The sequence below is a fragment of the Sebastes umbrosus genome, chromosome 19, assembly GCF_015220745.1.
Source record: "Sebastes umbrosus isolate fSebUmb1 chromosome 19, fSebUmb1.pri, whole genome shotgun sequence".
Lineage (NCBI taxonomy): Eukaryota > Metazoa > Chordata > Actinopteri > Perciformes > Sebastidae > Sebastes > Sebastes umbrosus.
The window spans coordinates 9,705,987-9,725,925 of record NC_051287.1 but is presented as its reverse complement, the minus strand read 5'-3'; the positions used below and the strand labels follow the sequence as shown (position 1 = coordinate 9,725,925).

At 40.8% G+C, this 19,939-nt stretch overlaps 1 protein-coding gene across 1 annotated transcript in view; it reads left to right on the top strand.

The window, feature by feature from the left end:
• The window catches only part of arrdc1b (arrestin domain containing 1b), a 38,329-nt gene extending 20,311 nt beyond the window's left edge, over window positions 1–18,018 (top strand). The window contains exons 2-8 of the mRNA XM_037753080.1: window positions 2,059–2,169; window positions 9,000–9,050; window positions 14,214–14,368; window positions 14,996–15,178; window positions 15,706–15,882; window positions 16,105–16,555; window positions 17,771–18,018. Of these exons, the coding sequence (XP_037609008.1) occupies window positions 2,059–2,169; window positions 9,000–9,050; window positions 14,214–14,368; window positions 14,996–15,178; window positions 15,706–15,882; window positions 16,105–16,555; window positions 17,771–17,835 (1,193 nt within the window). The 3' untranslated portion in view covers window positions 17,836–18,018. The remainder of the gene's footprint in view (window positions 1–2,058; window positions 2,170–8,999; window positions 9,051–14,213; window positions 14,369–14,995; window positions 15,179–15,705; window positions 15,883–16,104; window positions 16,556–17,770) is intronic.
• The last annotated feature ends 1,921 nt before the right edge of the window (window positions 18,019–19,939 follow it).

Here is a 19,939-nt window from a genome sequence, read left to right as displayed (position 1 = left end):
AGAGAAATTCAGATGTCACACTGGGGTCACTAACAAAACATTCAGAACGATACTTAGCCTTATCTGTCTGACTGTCTGTCTGCTTATCTGAATACTGAGATAACACTGAGGCTGGGCCATCTTTCTGTTTAATCCTTTGGCTTCTGTCACAGTTTTGTGTGTGTGTGTGTGTGTGTGTGCGTGTGTGTGTGCACGCATTATCAGAGAGATTTCATTTCCTCACAGACAGATCAACAGAGAGACAAGAGGGACAGAGAGAGAGGAGGGGTGATACAGAGAGAGAGAGAGAGAGAGAGAGACTTGCAGTGCTGTTCCTGCTGCTCACTTCAGTTCTTTTCCTTGTTGGTGGACTGATGTCATAGAACATATCCAGCACCAATGTGAACTTTTGAAGGCTTCTGCGTAGACAAAAACGGATGTTATCTTCTTGATCTTTGAATCAAGTTTGAGAAGACGATAACATCATTTCCTGCACACTAAGCAGCAGCACAGGAGATCATGTTACTTAACTTTACCAGTTCTCTTGTGTTAACCTCATTCACTGGCATAAAAAAATATCTCCAAATGTATTTACTTCACATTAAAAGCCATGCTGACTCCCCATGGCTGGTGGCTTTTATGGCAAAGAGCAATAACAACCAAATATGTTGTATGTCATATTTTTGTTTTTTCCCCAAATCAGTTTTTTAGACATTTTGGCAGGCTGACTTAAACAGGCAGGAAACACTGGATTCAGGTTCAGCTGAAAAAAAGTATGTGTCCCTGTGCGACTTTTTGCCTTTATTCATGCATTCTTCTGTATTTTCCAGTGGGCAACCCGTGGGTCTGAAAAGTGAAGACAATGCGGAAGTGCCTTAAACTTGCACTCTTTCTAATATCAAGCAGGAGGCGACTCCTCTGGTTGCAAAAAGAAGTCAGATTGTATAGAAGTCTATGAGAAAATTATCCTAATGCTCATTATTACCTCAGTAAACATTGTAAACATGAGTTTATGGTCTCAAATGCTATTTTCAAGTCTTCTTCAATACAGCATGATGTTCATTTAGTAAATGATGGTCCCATTTAGAGTCAAATAAACCATAAAGCAGGGTATGCTTTAGGGCGTGGCTACCTTGTGATTGACAGGTCGCGACCACGGCGTTGTCCGGTCTTGGAGTTGTCTGTGTTTTTGTCTTACCTTTCACAGTGTGTTTTCAGTTCATGAAAGTTAATTATAACCTTTTCGGTTGCCTGAAAATATCTTATTCAGCGTTCGGTTGTACTTAGCTCCACCCTCTTTTGATGGCCAAAATGCCAAACTTTAGGCATCCAAACGGCAGTCCACAAACCAATGGGTGACGTCACGGTGACTATGTCCACTTCTTATATACAGTCTATGGTATTATCAGTAATCTTGATATGACCTCAGCTTTATTGAACCTGTTGCATCATCACAAGCATCATCACTCCAGTAAAACGCAGGTTAGCAGCATGACTCGGCAGGTGACGACCAATCAGTTCAGTTTCACAACAGCTCACTGATAAAGTTCCTCCTCTCTTCCATCTGTTGACAGAAACACCATTCACAGTCTGCTGTGATTATTAATCACCACAGCAGAATGCACATGAGCGGGCCCATAATGATTAAGTGAGCCGTCCCTCTTTGCGAGTCATTCTCATGCTAATCAGTGTATATTGTGATGGAGTGGTCTGTATTTTTCACACCGTGGAGCCTGAACTGACTGCATTTACATGAGACAACTGTTCTCTTTCCGAATAAAATTTAATGTGAATGATGAATCTCATGGAAGTGTTATCGCTTAGGAAAATGATTGTTAAATGTTTTTAGGTTATATACTCAAGAGTCAGAAATAACAAAAGAGTTCATTTCAACACTTCACCACAGCAGACAGTTTAATTAATCAGAGTGACAGTTTACATGCAAGTTTCCCAAAAGGTGTTTTACATGAAGCAATTTTTGTTGGTCAGACAAAACAAGACATTTGGGCAAAACAAATACCAGTAAACCTGCAAAGGACCAGGCAGTAGATTGACTCATTTCCTCTCCTCTTTCCACAGCCATCAAGGTGAACTGTCAGGGCTCATGTGGGATCTCCAACAAAGTGAACGACGCCTCATGGATGCTGGAGGAGCAGTACTTCAACAGCACGTTGTCTGTTGCCGACAAAGGTGATGACAATAAAAGCTTGATGTTTTTTTAGCTTTTCTGCTGGTTGCACTCATCTAAACCCATGGGTACATGAATGGTGACCTTAAAGGAATAGTTAGGGTGTTTTGAAGTGGGGTTGTATGAGGTACTTATCCATAGTCAGTGTATTACCTACAGTAATACTGCATGGAACCAAAGCAATGTACTGCTGTGGACGGGAGCAGCAGCAAAATGTATTTTAGCCACATAAAAAAATCAATATCAGTTTAAGTGTACCCTATATTATTATTTATTTTGAATATTTTCAGTGGTTTAACTTGCCGTGAGATAGCTATATAGTCTTTTTTCCAACGGGGAACTGAATCTGTTATCTATGCTCTCGCCAAAGCAACCAGATTCCATTGAAAAAACAATAATTTTACCTCACAGAACACAGTCGGTTAGTTTGTTTGTGTTATTGGTTAGTTTAGATTCACCAAAGTCACACAGACCAGCAACTCCTGTGTTCTGCGAGGTAAAATTACTGTTTTTTTCAATGGAGTCTTGTGGAGTCTTTGTCAAGAGCATAAATGGATACAACAACTTCAGTTCCCCGTCAGAAAGGACTGAATTTCTCTACATGTTTTGTCCATTTGATGCATACAGCAGACACTTTTCTAACGTTACAGGCAGTTGTTAATCTTCATTCATATTTGTGCAGTGCACACATCCTATACATAACACAAACGGTTTCATCCGGCTCCCCTGAGAGCACCGAAATGTCAGAAACTCCCTGTCATAACAACGCTGTGTGACGTGATTGAAGCCTCCCGCCTTTCGCCTCATTTGGTTTATGGTAAATCTGCTGTAACAGGCTTAATCTCACAAAGACAGCAGCAGGTTTTTTTGCGGCCGTGTAGTGAGGAGTTAAAGTCTCAATCAGTCAGAGTAGCAATCCCCTGCAGTCATGTATCCGGCCTCTCCGCATGCTGCCTCTCTGAGGTGAGATGTGGTCGTCAGTGTCTGATCAGAAGGCTGAAAATGCTCCCCAGAGGACAGTGTCTGGGTACCATCCTGCCCTGCTGCACTGACGCCCTGCTTACCCGCGGAAACGAGAGCTTACAGGACCTTTTGTTGAGAGCGTCATCTTCAATCTTTTGTCTTTGTTGCCGATACCGCCCACAGCCAGAAGGTGAAATGTGCCATGCATGCATGAAATGTGTTGTAAATGCAAATCACACTGTGGGACTTAATGGCAGTCATTCGAGCATGTAATCCATGCTGGTTAAAACACCAAGAAGCGGTTCAATGTTTAACCCAGGACTGTGCTTCAACATATGGTATACACCAGACCAGTCTATATATATACGTACTATACTACTGGAAAGTGCTTTTACTCTACTTGTAAGTAGAATGTTGAAGTGCTTTTTTCCCATTGTATGCTACTTTATACTTCTACACTCCACTACATTTCAGATAGAACATTTATGACAGCTATACTTTCTACTTAAGTTTCATACTATAAATGTACATACAACATATTAGGCATTATTACAGATTAAACTACCCAACTACATATAAAGTACTTCAAAATTACTTTGACCAGATGTGTCATTAAAATATTGCTTGTTGTTAATGCATCAGTTAATAATAATCCAATAATATAATATGCGGTATATGAAATGTACTGATCACACCGATCCAACACTGGTACACAGAATAAATGGGATAAAAGTAGCACATAAACAAATCTTCACAGAGATTGTCTCATTTTTCTACAAACTAAAAATGTATACCATCTGAAAAACACTATAATCACTATAATAAAAAATATATATTATAATCACATTAAAATGTATTTACATAGCTTTAAACCTGTAATAACCACCTGACACTTTGGGGCAGCAGACACAGGCTGTGAATACAACATTGGGGCGTATCAAAGCCTGAGTAAATGGAAACAAAACTACATGCATGACTAGACACTTTGGTGAAACTGAGAAAGTGTTTATTTTTATGATTTGAACAATTTGCCCCTTTAATTTTTCAGATCTGACTTGTGAAAAAACTAAAAGGTGTTGGTTAATTCCATTGTTTAGAGTGTAACACTGCTTCGTGTCAACATAGTACTGTTATCTAGAAGAATTCAAAATGTTAGTGTAAGTTAGTGTTCTGCCCCATTTCAAAAACGTGGTGTTACACCTGTTGAAATAAGATTCTGAAACGGAAACTGAAGATATTTTTGCATTATGAAATAATATATATATTATAGTGTATTATAATATGTCTTATTCTGATATCTAGTCCACAACTGAGGTTCTCCCTCTTTTCTGTTCCATCTTACATTCTTATTATGAACCCAGGTGATTTGAGTGTGTCATTATTACAACAATTATTAACAATTATTGTACCGTTTGACGTGATTTTACACCAGTTAAGGACATCCGTTACTGTAGATCTAATGTCAAACAGGGAAGTGAAATGAAGGCATCAGTGCGGGCTCAGATGACTCAGACTGAGCCAACAAACAGGCACAAACATGAACACACCCGCCGTCTCACACAGTAACATGCAGACCCGTTGGCATACTACTTGATGAGCTTTGGTCTGAATAGTGTATGGTTATAGGTTTTGTGTAACCATTTAGAAAAGAAAAACCTTTACATGATCTGCAGGTTGCCACATTGTCAGTATAAATATTGTAAATTTATGGCAACTCAGATGTAAAAAAAATATTTATGGGACACTTTTACTGAACTATGAGTGAAAGAAAACATAACAGTTGTATCAAACATCAACACTATCCATTGGTACCAACTATATCATACCAGCTTGTCACTAAGGAGGCTATATAACGCTCCAAACTTATGCAAAATTTTGGTCATTCTCAAACGGGTCCTTTGACCTCTGACCTCAAGATATGTGAATGAAAATGGGTTCTATGGGTACCCACAAGTCTCCCCTTTACAGACATGCCCACTTTATGATAATCCCATGCAGTTTAGAGTTGCCTGTTGGACTTCAGTTTGCCAACTTATGATTCAAGCATATTATTTATGCTAAATGCAGTACCTGTGAGGGTTTCTGGACAATATTTTTCGTTGTTTCGTATTGTTAATTTATTTCCAATAAAATCCAATAATAATACATTTTTAAGAGATAAAAAATGTGCGATTAATCGCGATTAACTATGGACAATCATGCAGTTAATCTCAATTAAATATTTTAATCGACTGACAGCCCTTAATAAATATGAGAAATAAAATACATACCACCATAAACCACATATGCAGTATCTTTGAAGCATGAGAAAAACTCATTCCACCTCTCAGTACACACATGCGCACACAGCGTCTACTGTAAAACACCAGGCACACCACACTCTAAACGGAGGAGGACATAAATAATTCATTACACACCTTCCCTCTCTATCTCTGCCAGTTTTCCATATCCCATTCTCTTCCGAAAATGGGCTGCTCTGCCCCCAAGGGCTGAGCAGCAGAGGGAGAGCGAGACAGGAAGGGTGACAGGAGACCACCACACACACACACACACACACACACACACACACACACACACACATTTTTACACAAAGCAAGCGACGCTCACTTTGGCTGACTGATAATGTGGTATGCCACAGATGCTTGGCGGTTGGAGGAGTGAAGACCAGTGATGTCAGCGTCCGTTCTTCATCCTGTCAATGTTCTCAGTTAATGACCTTCAGGAAATAAGGATCTCCCTCCCACTGCTGCAGCTTGGTTGTGGTCACACTGTAGACTTGTTTTACAAACTGACAGCTTTATATTTAGACCATGCTTGAGACAGACTCACTGTAGCATTTCTTGTGTTTTTATATTCAACATTATCCGTTGATGGTACGTCACACGTCTCTGCACAGACGGTATTTTGTTGCAACAGTGTTTTCTTTCACTTTAATAAATGAGAACAGACTTTCAAAAGCACTATCAGATGAAAGGTCTTATATAATGTCACCTTATTAGATTAGTATGTTATATTTAGACAACACAAGGTAAAAATAAACTAAGGAAAGAAAGTGTATAGAAGTTTCTTTTTACTCAAATCAAACGCTCATTTAGGGTTTCTATCATCAGTCTTTCTGTAAAAATATAATTTTTGCACAGTTAAAGGACGATTTATTTGTTGGCATTCAAAGAACGTTATACATCATTGTAACTGTTGGTTTATTCCTTATCCGTTTTGGCATTGGCATTTAACCTGTGAAGGTGTAGGGCTTGTGGGAAAAGGTGTTTCTTAAAGGCCATTAGAAAGAATGCATGTTTAAGGCACTTCAGCATTGGCTTCACTTTTCAGACGCTGAGGTTGCCCATTGGTAATGATATAGTCCTCCTCTAGTCATTAGTGCTGTAAGTACAATGGGTTTGAATTGTCTATGACTGTTAATAGGTTAAATGGATCCTCAAATTGCATTAGTACACTGAGGTTAAGAATCTCTAACATCTTGATCTAATTTACCCCTCTTTTAATTGTTTTCCTTCATCCTGTTTTTCTGCCTGTACTCGTTGTTAGCTAGGCTCTCTGCAGTCGGATATATAAAGATGCTGCACCTGCACAGCGCTGCTTTAGAGCACGACTGCTTCCTCAGGCAATAAACATGATGCAAATGAACACACTCAGCCCGAGCACTTCCTCTCCGTAAACTGAGACTAACGGAAAAAAGTTGTGTCCGTCCCTAATGAGGTGAGACATGTTGCTGTCTGGAAGAATTTAATTGGGCTGTCAGCTCATCTAGGGAATTAATAACCCGACTCTCTCAAGGTGCGCTCTGTGTGATAGGAATGGAAAGGCCCTTATTGGTGCCTTATGCTCTTCTTATCAATTTAACTGAGCTTGTGAAGTATGAAACATGTTTCTTCACAGTTAATGCAACACAAATTCTTACTCAGAGAAAATGTACTGTTTGTTTTATTCCAAAACACCTCTTCGTACTTCAGAGCACTTCCTGTTGAGATCCTCAGAATGACACATTTGCTTCTGAAAACACAGCTTCAGTTCACCCCGTGTTGTCTGATAACATCAGTAATACAAAGTTTGCCGCCTTTCATTGTTGCATTTCAGCAAGTTGTTTTTTTTTCTCCTGCACTGCTGCCACATTTTTGGGGTTTCTAGTGTTCATGTCGCTGTTTTTCTCTGCTTGAGATTCTGAAGACCTTTTGTTTATACCAACATCTTTAAAGAATAAGGCTGGTGATAGACTGTATTTTTCTTATTGTTAACAAATGAAATCTTACGAAAAGACTAGAATTACTGCCTTGCGGTTGTACGCCTCCACCAACCAGTCAAATTGCAGTTTATATCCATGTTTGTCCAAAATGTCATCATTTTATCCTGTTAGACATGTGTGTGAAATTGTCATAATTAGCATATGAATTCTTGAGTTATGGCCAAAAATGTGTTTTCTGAGGTCCCAGTGACCTTTGACCTTTGATAACCAAAATCAATTCAGGTCAGCCTTGAATCCAAGGGGACGTTTATGCTGATTTTGAAGAAATTAGCTCAAGATGTTCCTGAGATATCACAAGAATGAGACGGACATGAGATCACAGTGACCTTGACCTTTGGCCAGCAAAATCGAATCAGTTCATCCTTGAGTCCAGGTGGACATTTGTGCCAAATTTGAAGAAATTAGAGATATCGCGTTCACAAGAGTGGAACGCAAACTGATGCTACTAAGTATTTGTGCGTGCGTGTATATCCAAAGTCTGATATATCTCCTTCCTCTGTGCCACAGAGCTCCATTGTTGTCCAAAAACTGTTAAAAACACATCAGTGAGCCACACTGTTGCACTGAGTGACATGTTCCGTCATTACCATGAACACACACACTGTAACTCAATCCCACATACACCGTCCTGCTGTCATAAATATTTACTCAATCACTGAATGTGTTTTATTCCGCAGCTGAAAATAGTCCCTAACAAATGCACTATTTACCCCTTTTGAGTAACGTTTGCTAAAACCTACATTGACCAGCTGTTTTAGGAAATTATTTAGCCTTTTTTTTTTGCTTCCGCATCAACAATCATCATGTTTTCGGGTTGTCCATCCGTCCGTCCAACCCATTCTCGTGAACGCGATATCTCAGGAAAGCCTGGATGGATTTTTTTCAAATTTGGCACAAACGTCCACGGAGTCCAGGGACTCCCGGATGAACTGATTCGATTTTGCTGGTCAAAGGTCAAGGTCACTGTGACCTCACAAAACACGATTTTGGCCATAACTCAAGACTGCAACTTGACTGGTTGGCGGAGACATTCAACCCCGAGGCGTTGATTCTAGTTTAAAAATGAAACTATATATCTGTGACCAGTTTCTAAAGATTTATGTCTTCAGTAGGAACCAATGTGCTTGGGCCTGAGTGCCACAGACGAAGAAGACAGCATTTTTGACAATAAGAGAAATATAGAATAAAACCAGGCTCCTCCTTTAATCTACAGGGGCAGACTTTGCCCAATGATGCTGACTCGTAGGTGTTGTAACAGAGCACAAGAATGCACTCAGTCTTGGGTCGATCACTGCTGGCCCCACTGTGCTTGTAAATCATTGATTAACTTTGCTGAGAAATGCTGCAACTTTGCCAGCTACACGTGTTATCGCTTCCTCTGACCCTGACTGATTGGTTTCAGTTGCTAGTTTTGTTCACTACAAAAGACATCTCGGCTCAGCTGTCTTTGAACAACAAAAGCCTGTTTGTGTCAGAAACTCCATCCCACTGGGAAGTAGGTGAACACCACAGGACATCGGATGTTTACTAGAGGATATGGGAAGTCGAAATAAATGTCATTTGCATTTTTTTTTTCTATCTGAACTGATAAAACTTCTTCTTTTACAGGAACCCTGGGTGCAGGCGAACACAGTTTCCCCTTCCAGTTTCTCATTCCAGGTGAGTGTGAGATTAACCCCCAATGACCCATTTAACGTCATTCCTCCACGCCTTCAGTTCCCGTAACAGTTTTTTTCCGGGTCCAGATGACGTCAGTGATAGGAGCTTGCGGGTGTGATAACATCTGATAACATGGGTGTTTTTCTAGTATGTGTACTTATAAAGTGCTCAGCCCTAAGAACCTTTGTCTACCACACAAAACAGACACACAGATCTGCGATACCGTTGGTGTGTGAAGGGTCATTACATAGTTAGATTGGGAAGGAGCATACCACTTTTTCACAAACACGTCACTAACACTTCTAAGTCGATTTTTCCTAAAGGCTGACAAAAAATTCCAACACCACGATCATGCAAATACCACAAAGATGAGCTGATCATGCTCGGCACCTGTGAGGGCACACATGCACAGTGCAGCGTCTGTCTGTTATCTTACAATCTCTCAGGCGTGGGTTGAAGCTCAGGGGGGGTTGGGTTATTTTTAGTTCCCTCTCCTGTTGTGCAGTCACTGTTTAATTGGTCTTCATGCCCCCATGCTTCACCCTCCCCTCCTCTCGGGCCCTTAGACTTGAGAGCATCAGCAGAGGGCATGTAACTATCATGTAGTGATAAGTGGCTCATTGGAGAGTCGAGTGCCTCCTACTGCCCCCTGCTGGTACAGCAAACAGACTGATTTTGCTCTGTATTTAAAATGGGCTTACAGCAACTGAAGTCTTTAGGTAAAATGAGCCAACCTGACTTTAAACCAGGGCTGTCAAACAATTAAAATATTTAATCGCAATTAGTCGCATGATTTTCCATAGTTAATTGTGATCAATCGCAAATTGATCACACATTTTTTATCTGTTCAAAATGTACCTTAAACGGAGATTCGTCAAGTATTTAATACTCTTATCAACATGGGAGTGGACAAATATGCTTACTTTATGCAATTGCATGTATATATTTATTATTGAAAGTCAATTAACAACACAAAACAATGACAAATATTGTCCAGAAACCCTCACAGGTACTGCATTTAGCATGAAAAATATGCTCAAATCATAACATGGCAAAAATAAGCCCAACAGGCAACAACAGCTGTCAGTGTGCTGACTTGACTATGACTTGCCCCAAACTGCACTGGATTAGTATAAAATGGGCATTTCTGTAAAGGGGAGACTTGTGGGTACCCATAGAACCCATTTTCATTCACATATCTTGAGGTCAGAGGTCAAGGGACCCCTTTGAAAATGACCATGCCAGTTTTTCCTCGCCAAAATTTAGCTCAAGTTTGGAGCGTTATTTAGCCTCCTTCGTGGTTGGCACCAATGGCTTCCTTAGGTTTTTTTAGTTTCATACGATACCAGTATCTTCCCTTTAGCTTTAAAACTGAGCCCGCTATAAATGCGTTAAAGAGATTAGTGCCGTTAAAACTAATTTAATGCGTTATTATCGCGTCAACTGTGACAGCCCTAGTTTAAGGACAAAAAGTAGCACCTTTCACATTGGTAACATTGACTCAGTTGTCAGTTTATTAGGTACCCCTATTTAAAATGAATGCAGTCTAACACAACAGCCCATCATGAAATCCTCCCTTCATAAAGAAAAGCTTTAAAATGAACAAATATTATGAACATTGTCTGTAAAAGGGAGATCAGTAGTCGGAATAATGATGGACATTTGGTTCACAGAGTTGTTGGTCATCATGCTGGTGTCCATAAGTATGTAGAAGGAGTCTTGGGTAATCTCAGTATTTTTTTTTTTAACAAAGCTGGACAGGGATGGACTAAAAGAGAATTTCGGCAGACAAGCCCAGCTCATTAATCTGGAGTCGAGGCATCAGGTGGTGCTCTAGCCTGATCATCTCTCACTGAGGGAACAAAGAAATTCAAAGAGAGGAGGAAGGCGTAGGCTGAGATAAGCCCAGTACATGGACACTTAGAGGGATAAATAGGGTCGGATGAGATGGTGGATGGCCTCATTCCACAGGGACATGAGATACAAGTTATGGACGAGAAGAGAGGAGAACAAAAGACATGAAAAAGCGATACACTTTAATACAGTGCTATAACCTTTTATCCATTGTAGATGAGCATGTAAGAATCCTCGTTTTCATACAAATAAACAGAACGGAATAACCAGCGAACAGCCGATGATAGCCTTGAAATTCCCAAATATCCTCCTATCTCACTGATGATTTCTGAAATTAAACTGTCAACTGTGATACATTTCAAAACATCAACACTGAGCTGGGAGGAAGGTGTTGGCCTCTATACTCAAATCAGGGAGCATGCTGTCAGACCAAGTGTGTGTGAATGCAATGTGTGCTGCTTCCTCCGACGAGCCAGACCTATTGAAATCAAATCAAAAGAGTTCCCTCCAAACAGGATTGCTTCTCACAAGCAATTTATTTCTCTGCTCGGCAGGTAAAACCTTCTCCGCTTGATGTGTTCACCTATGAAGTCGAGATCTAAATTCAGATTTTTAATTTTAGTTGAACTACATTTGTGAAACTTAAGCACTTTGAAACTTTGAAAAAAGGTTACTTTGACAGCCTCGGTTGTCAAGTAATCATTGATTTGCTAATTTGCAGGTTAAAGGTAAAAACTGGGCTATATTTGGATGAAGACTGGAAGATTACAGACTGCATTTCAACTTAACTGATACATATTGAAATATATTCATTGAAATGCTCTTGAAATCATGCTTGTATGTTACTCGGACTTAATCATTCAACTTGTGTTTTTATAAGATAAAATCTTATGTGAATCAGTTTGACTAAAATTACAAAATTATTGGTTCTAGCTAGACTAGATTGACTGAAATGTTCAATATAATCTGATGACTAAAAAAGAACATTTGACACAGGACTAAACTAGGACAACATTTTAAACAGACAGAAGATTTTGACTAAAAGGTTTTGTCGACTAAAACTTGCATATAACGTTTTGAGTTGTCGTCAACTGAAACTAGACAAACTATGAAGGATAAAAATGACTAAAATATGACTAAAACTTATAAGCATTTGTGTCTAAAGAGTAAGACTTAGACTAAATCTAATAGCTGCCAAAATTAAGATGGCATGGGATCACCAAAGTCATTAGGATTCATCTTCTTGGGACCACGAATTACTTTCGCTTTTAACACAAATGTGGCCCAGTTTTAACGTAGGTGTCAAAATCTTTTTTGACCTGCAGATCAACAAGTGCTCACTAGGTTCCTTGCTTGTACAAGTCCATTCTGAAAAGGAAATGTTAGGGGGGCTGCCGGTTGAAGTGAAGTTAGCAACTTGAAGTACAACAGCAGCTCAAAGAGTCAGAGGAAGGTCTTCGTCTGAGCTCAAAGGAACAAGGAAGGCTTCGCAGTCCTCGACCACTTTAAGCAGCCACGAGCAGCTCAGTCTGGTGTGTCTCCAGGGAAAGTCAGTCTGTCCTCTGTTAGTCCATCCACAGCTCTGTTCTTGCTACCAAGCTGTCTGCAACAAAACAACAACCCACATCTTTGGTTAATTCTTATTGACAGCAGCAGCAGCAGACTTGTTCCTCCAGCAGCCGCCTGCCTCGCTGACATTAACATCTAAATGAGGAAAAAAGAGAAACACTTAGAATAATGAGAGTGGCTCAGCTTTTATTTTGACACACACTTTAATCATCTTTTTGTACATCCTGTTTTGGAATTTCTGTGCAGATTGTTTGTACAGATCACAATGCCACAAGAGTTTTTTTTAATCTGATACGTATTTCTTTCCTTTCCTCTGGCTCTGAACATGAGTCTCCCTCCGTCTGTCTGTCTGGCTGCTCTCTCCCCAAGTAGTTATTTTTATCTTGCTCCTTCCCTTCAGCCTTTTCCCTCCCTGTTTCCTGCTCTTCACTGCCCTTTCCTCAAGTCACAAGAACAATCAGTGTCCTTTTTTCCATTCAGGACGAAAGCGCAAGAATCAGTCTGAAAGGCTCCTTACATCTTGTGACAGCACTGATAGAGGCCTGCTTGGATAAGGACACAGATTTCCGCTCCGTCCTCTCCCTGCTAATAACAATATAAAAGACAATCACTTCAAATTTTAGCCTGATTAATCTAGCTTTTTCAGGCATTGCATCATTTCCACCTTTTATTAATAAGTTTAAATCTTTTTTCATCTAACAAATATACATCGAGATATGTACTTGACCTTTTAACTGGAATTTCTTTTCCATACAATGTCATTTTCTCAATAAAAAAACGATATTTTTCTGATACATATGCACATAAAAAGCTGTAACAACATCTGTCTATAGACCCTTTTCGACCGTAGGAACTTTCCCCACGGAACAAGGAACCTTTTGAGGAACTCCTTGCATTTCAACCGCAGGTACCAGGGTCTGAATTAAGTTCTGGGGACATTTTATCCCATAAAAAGGCCCTTGTCGGGGGTAGAACGTTTTGTAAATACCGGACCTTTTGGGGTGGAGTTTGCAGGGATGACAGTCGCTGATTGGTTAAACACACACACAGCGCCGCTGCTTCAACTCGTGTACCGCTTCATTCATAAACAAGGAAGTACTTTAGTATCGATTTAGGATCTTTTTAGGACGAGGGGAGAGCATTTCTCTTTGTTTGATAACATTAAAGTTAAGTTAGGCTTCGCTGACGGCTTCGGTTACATTCTAGCACAATGAAATAACCATCAAACACTCAACAGGTGATTTACTGTGGAGACGGACGCTCTTAGTTTCATTTTCCTCTACTGTATTTCACTCATTACATCCAACGTGCATCAGTAATATCGTCGCAGTGCGACAAAAGCGTTTATTTTTTTCCAGCGTGTTTTTTAGATGAAACAGGCAGGTACACTGAACTACAGGCTACAGAGTGTGTTTACCGCTGTGACCACCAGCAGCCCTCATCACATGACATGTTGCTTTTTCCTATGCCAGCTGACTAATTTGCCTTATCTTTACAGGTATTTAGATAGCTATGGAAAGGCAAACAACAATGGGCTGAAGGGACCTTTTAGTTCCTTGAAAAGTAGTTTCCGGAACTAAAATTACCAGGAACTACCAGCTTACGTTGGTCGTGTTTGACAACAATTTAATTCTAAGCAGCATTTTGTATTTTTATGGGTTATCGAAGATGCAAAAATGCGCCCCAAAATATCAGTAACTGTTCTCAGTGTTAAAGTAACGTTTGTAATCCTCTCTTCAGTTGCTACACCGACTTCCTTTGAGGGGCCCTATGGGAAGATTATTTACCGCGTGAGGGCGGCCATTGACACGCCCCGCTTCTCTAAGGACTACAAAGCCCTGAGGCCCTTCTACCTGCTCAACCTGCTCAACCTCAATGAGGTGCCTGACATTGAAGTAAGTGTTCGCTGCACAAATTCCTCTACTTTATTAATAATCTCTATGCTCATTTTATTCCTTTACAAATGTAAATGTCTGTTCTTTGACACAAAGTTTGGAATGTAATGTACAGACTGAAGGAGAAGAGGGGACTTTGAAACGCTGTAATGTATCTCTTTATTTGATCAGCGTTTGTCTTGGTCGGGTCTGATTTGATTTCATGGTAGAACAGGATCTAATTAATTTTCTCCTCTACCCCCCTGCTTTACTTCCTTATCATTTACTCTCTTCCCGTCATGACTGTCAGAGTTTCCTGATACTCTGGAACTAAACAGGAATAGATTATCAGCTAATGAGGCTTTTTAACCTTTTCCACCCCACCCTTCTTCATATTAGACCCATTTTTGACTTTTTTTAAGGGGGTAACAGGGGTCTTTAGGGAGAGATAGCAGGTCAACAGTAGATGTCACATAGAAGTGGTGTTCATCATCTGAAAGCTGGGAACCTGGAGATTAATTTGAGATGCAGCTCAGCGCTGTGTCAAGTTGTTCTAGTCATAAATCAGAAATGAAAATTAATTAAAATTAAAATGAATTACTAACAACGCAGGAACAAACATTTATCCTGTGACTCTGTCCTCCGCAGCATCCGAGTTACGCTGTGACCACTAAGAAGTTCAGCTACCTCCTGGTGAAGACGGGGACCCTGATGCTGAAAGCTCGCAGTGACCTGAGGGGCTACATCCCGGGGCAGGTCATCAAGTTAGCCGCTGAGATCCACAACAAGTCTGGGAAGGACACGGGATGTGTGCTAGCCAGTCTCATACAGGTAGATAATTGAATATAGTCAGTAATCATTTTGTTTTTTTACCACCACACCTTTCTCTCAACAAGCTAAGATTGCTTCTTTAGAAATATGATTTTGTCTCACAAAGTCTTTATTGTTATGTTTCTTCAGGTGTTGAGTAAAAAACAGGTGCACTGAGTTGAAAAAAGTAAAGAAAATAGATCATAAAATCCATAAAGAAAAATGAGAATGTGTGTCTTCATAGTCTTTGCTATCCCAAATACCATTATCATGAGCACAGCCAGTGTGCACTGCCCCCCGGAAATTCCCATTTTAAGGATGTATTATAAATCTCTGCTGGGACTCTGAAGCTTCAAAACATAACCATTCACAGAACTAATCCTTCCATGTGGGAGCACATAAAATCTCTCTGTACCTCAAGATAAGAGTAAAAGATGTGATACATTTCAAAGGAGTGTTTTTCCCTTCCAATAAGCTACAGGAGGGGGAAGATGTTTTGAAGTAACCATCACATCTTTTTGTGTCTGCGTGTGACTTTTTCACACCAGAAAGTGACCTATAAGACCAAGCGGCCTGTGTTCGACCTGCGGACGATCGCAGAGGTCGAGGGAGCCGGAGTGAAGGCAGGAAAACATGCAGAGTGGAGAGAGCAGATCATCGTCCCTCCTCTTCCTCAGTCAGCGCTGGCCGGCTGCAGCCTCATAGACATCGACTATTTCATTCAGGTCAGTATGTGTGTGTGCTATTAATAATATTATTAGATATACGTGATAAAATAAATGATCAAACTGCAAAGTAATTGCATTCCAAATAAAATGTTTTGCTTGTCACACAGGAGAAGTTTCAGTTGCCAAATCATACACACTGCACCTTTAACTATTTTGCAGTATGAGGTTAAATTCTAATTGAGGCCTGTCCTCTGTTCATAAATCATGTTTGTGTTGCAGGTGTCACTAAAATCTCCAGACGCAGTCGTCACTCTGCCTATGTACATTGGGAACATCGCTGTGAACTTGACTCCGTCGAGGACCATGCCCTCCAGTCCGGACCACACCGCGGCCGTCGCTGCAGGCGTGATGCCCAGTGCCCCGCCGGCGGAGTTGGAGCCAGAGGAGGGGCTGTGTGCGGGCGGCGTGGCCAGTGAGGAGATTCCCACCAAGAGTCACTCTCAGCAGGATCCCTCAGGTCAGCCGGTCACCATGTCTCCCAGCGCCTTCAGCCACGCGCCCGGTGCAGCCCTTCCTCCCAGCCACAGACGGCCCGACGCGTCCGCTCCCCTCTTCTGTGTGTCCACCGGGGCCACCATACCTTTCTTCACCGAGGGAAACGCGACTCCTGTCCCCACTTCCTGCTCTCTCATCCTCCCTCCAGAGTACAGCAGCTGGGACTACCCTCATGGTGAGTTCTTCACACTGGCACACAGACAAACGCATGCACAGATGCATACAGGGACACAAAACCAGTTTGGTATAATGGCCGATTAAATATTCATAAGAGTCTGTCATCCCTATCACAGTCGATGCTTTGAAATATCCTTTTTATGTTTTCACCACAGTCAATTCAAGTAATGAGTTGTCTAAAGTTCAGTCTCTAAAACCAGATAAACCCTGGCTAGTGTTGAGCCGAGTCGACTCTTGCAATAATGTTGTTCTATGTCCTTCTTAAGGCCTTTACACACTGCGGGCATTTTTTTCATGCGATTAATTTGCACTTCAACACATTTTTTCAAACAGTTTTTTTTTGTCATGAATACTTTCACAGAGAACGCAAATATTATGAGGCAAAAAAGCTTTTTTCCGAAACAAGGTCAATTATTCTGATCTTTCGCACTGCGAATAAAGGCATCAACCAATCACTTTGTGCGGGTTGAGTTGCACCTATATCTATAAAACAACAACACAGAGGCTCCATGGTCCGAACCAAGACAGCAAACTTTATTACTACTTAATTTTGAGATTTTGGGTCGCCTAAAAATGTATTATTCAGCATTCGGTTGTACTAAGCTCCACCCTCTCGTGTCAGTTCTTGTTGCAAAAAACCAAGATCACGACGGCAAAAATGCCAAACTTGAGGCTTCAAAAGTCCACAAACGTCACGGTGACTACGCCCACTTCAGTCTATGCCCATGCTAAGTTCTTCAATCAAGTTTTATGGAAAACAGACCAGTAGTTTTTCCGTAATGCTGCTGACAAATAGACAAACAACGTAAACATAGGCTCCTTGGCGGAGGTAATGATGGCTGTCATGGCTTACTGGAGCACTTGAATAGAACAGACCCATTGTTCGTGTTATTAGTAACACGTGATTTTCCTACCATGACAAGTCAAAATGTCTGCTGTGGAAAAGGCCTGTACTCTTTGTTTTATCTTGGTTATGAAGTGTTTAAAATGCACTGTCCAGTACAGTTGTTTATTCTATTTTATTACAGAATATGGCCCGAAAATCCCAGGAACATGTTTGAGCATTTCAGATAGACTGATGAAAGAAACCCTAATGAGAAAATCCATTGACTTACAGAGATATTTTACTAGTTACTAGTGGAACAGAGGCTCGAAGAAGGGGCAGGACTTCAACTGTATTACTGACTATTTTCTTTGTCTTTGTGTGTTATAGAGCCCCCACCTACTTACGAGGAAAGCTGCAGTAGCGCCAACTCCAGTTTCAACAGTAGACAGTAGAGAAGAAGCAGGCGATGACGCATCATGGCCACGCCCACCCACACCTGTCTGCATTCGCCTCTCGACAAATCAGGACAGAGACACGGCGGGTTAAAGAGGATGGACGATAACTCCACCCCCCCTGAACCCCCCAAAGATTGTTTCTTCGTCCTCGAATAAGTATAAAAAAGGGATCATATCTTACATGGAATCTAAGTTTTAATTTCACCTTGTGTTCCATCAGGTAGTGTCAGACAGAACGGGTGAACATCACTGTGCCTAAAAGAAGTATTTTGGATCATCATTTAGAATATTCAGTGATTGGACGTGTTTTCTTTCATAGGCCGGAGTCAAATCTTGTTTTTTTCAATGGATTTTTGCATCTGTGATGCCCTCGAAAAATGATGTTGGCCTACTGGAGGCTCATGTTTGACGAAATCAAACAGTGGCCTCTTTTGTAGTCTTGTTCGGATTGTGCACTTGTTATTGTGGTCCACCGCTGTCCGTTTGTGTCTGAGTTATCCTCATCAGCAGCGGGGCAGAGCTGTCCTCATGCTGGAGAACTTATTGCCAGAGGTTGTGGTTTGTCTAGTTTGACTAGTTAAAACCCCTATGTGTAGGATTTTTCTGTGATTATAGCATCTTAAAGGCACTATTGATAACACCACAACATAATATGTCTCATTCTCCCTCCCCTGTTCCATTGCATTACCTTCAAAACAAGTCGTTGCCAGGCACTTACCGCCACTTACCGCCGTGTCTATGTACTGTAGCGGCATGCATTGCTGTCTGCTGCGGTGTCTTGTTTTATCATACCACTTGAAGTTGCCAGTCAGACACTGTTTGAATCCTACACATAGAGGGCTTTAAAGACGATTAGTGTCCCAGCAACACCTCTCAGTCATGTTACTTGAAACAGAGGTAGCAGTAAAAACAAATAAAAACAACTTAAAAATACTGATACTGTAGTTATATAAATAATTCCAGTCACACTAAAATCAGCATATTTTTAAATATTGTTTTTAAAGACATGACCAATTGGATTGGATTTAGATTTTTATGTTTAAAGGGGCTCTATGAAAGAACCTGAAATTGCTTGTTAACAGTGACACATACAGTATGGCCAACGACAGTCAGCGTCCTGTTTCCCCCGCTTGTGCTCATACTACTGACACACACACAAGACTGAACGTGATTGACAGGCATCATGTTGATAAACAACATTACCAACATTAGCCAGCTAAAACCGCAATATCACTATATAATTCTAATGCCCTCCATGAATTGAAGGCCCGGCTGATGTTGATCCTAGTTGTTTTTTTTCGACGTCGGTCACATTCCTCTTTTGCAAGACGGGCTCCATTTCTAACCGAACATTAGCTATGGTTGCACACTGTTAGCCCTGTAGCGGAGCTGAAAATAAAGGCACATTCTTCACATTAAAAGCGGTCTACAGGCTGATAGAAGAAACCCAGCTCGGTTAGGTCACAACCTGTTCACACATTGGCAATAAAAAACAATTTAAAAATGTTTATACATGTAAAAACTTACATACAGTCCCTTTAAAAATAAATTGTTTCTAGACAAGATCATTTATGTTGACACATATAACCACGTGCATACTCTTTTTGGAAAAGATGAATCGTCTCTGCACTGCCACCATGTGTTACCTCATATAACTGAGAGGTTTTGCTTTTGACACCAGTTTTGTATTCAGCGGAGAGTTTATCTGCAGATGAGGCTCATTTCTCCTGCAGCTGGATGTGAGGACTGTAGCACTGACGCAGTCTCTCTCTGCCCTCTTGTGGTCATCACTAGTACAAGTTTATCTCAACAAGTCTTGAAACTGGAGCTGAACATGATCAGCAATGCAAACTGAAATACTTCACTGAGTCCCTGCTTCTGGGATGCACCAACTGAGGTCTGCTGTGTACTGTAAATTGAGTGTTTGTTGAGCAGAGCTGAGATATTGAGGTTTGAGATGCTTGTTGTTTTGAGATGTGATGGGTCATGGTTTCAGTCTCAGTCTGAATGAGATAATATGTTGTTGTTTTTTCTCCTGTTTGTTGCCTTAACTTTCTTTTAGTGTTACATCGGTGAAATTTCAGTCGGTGCAGATGATAAA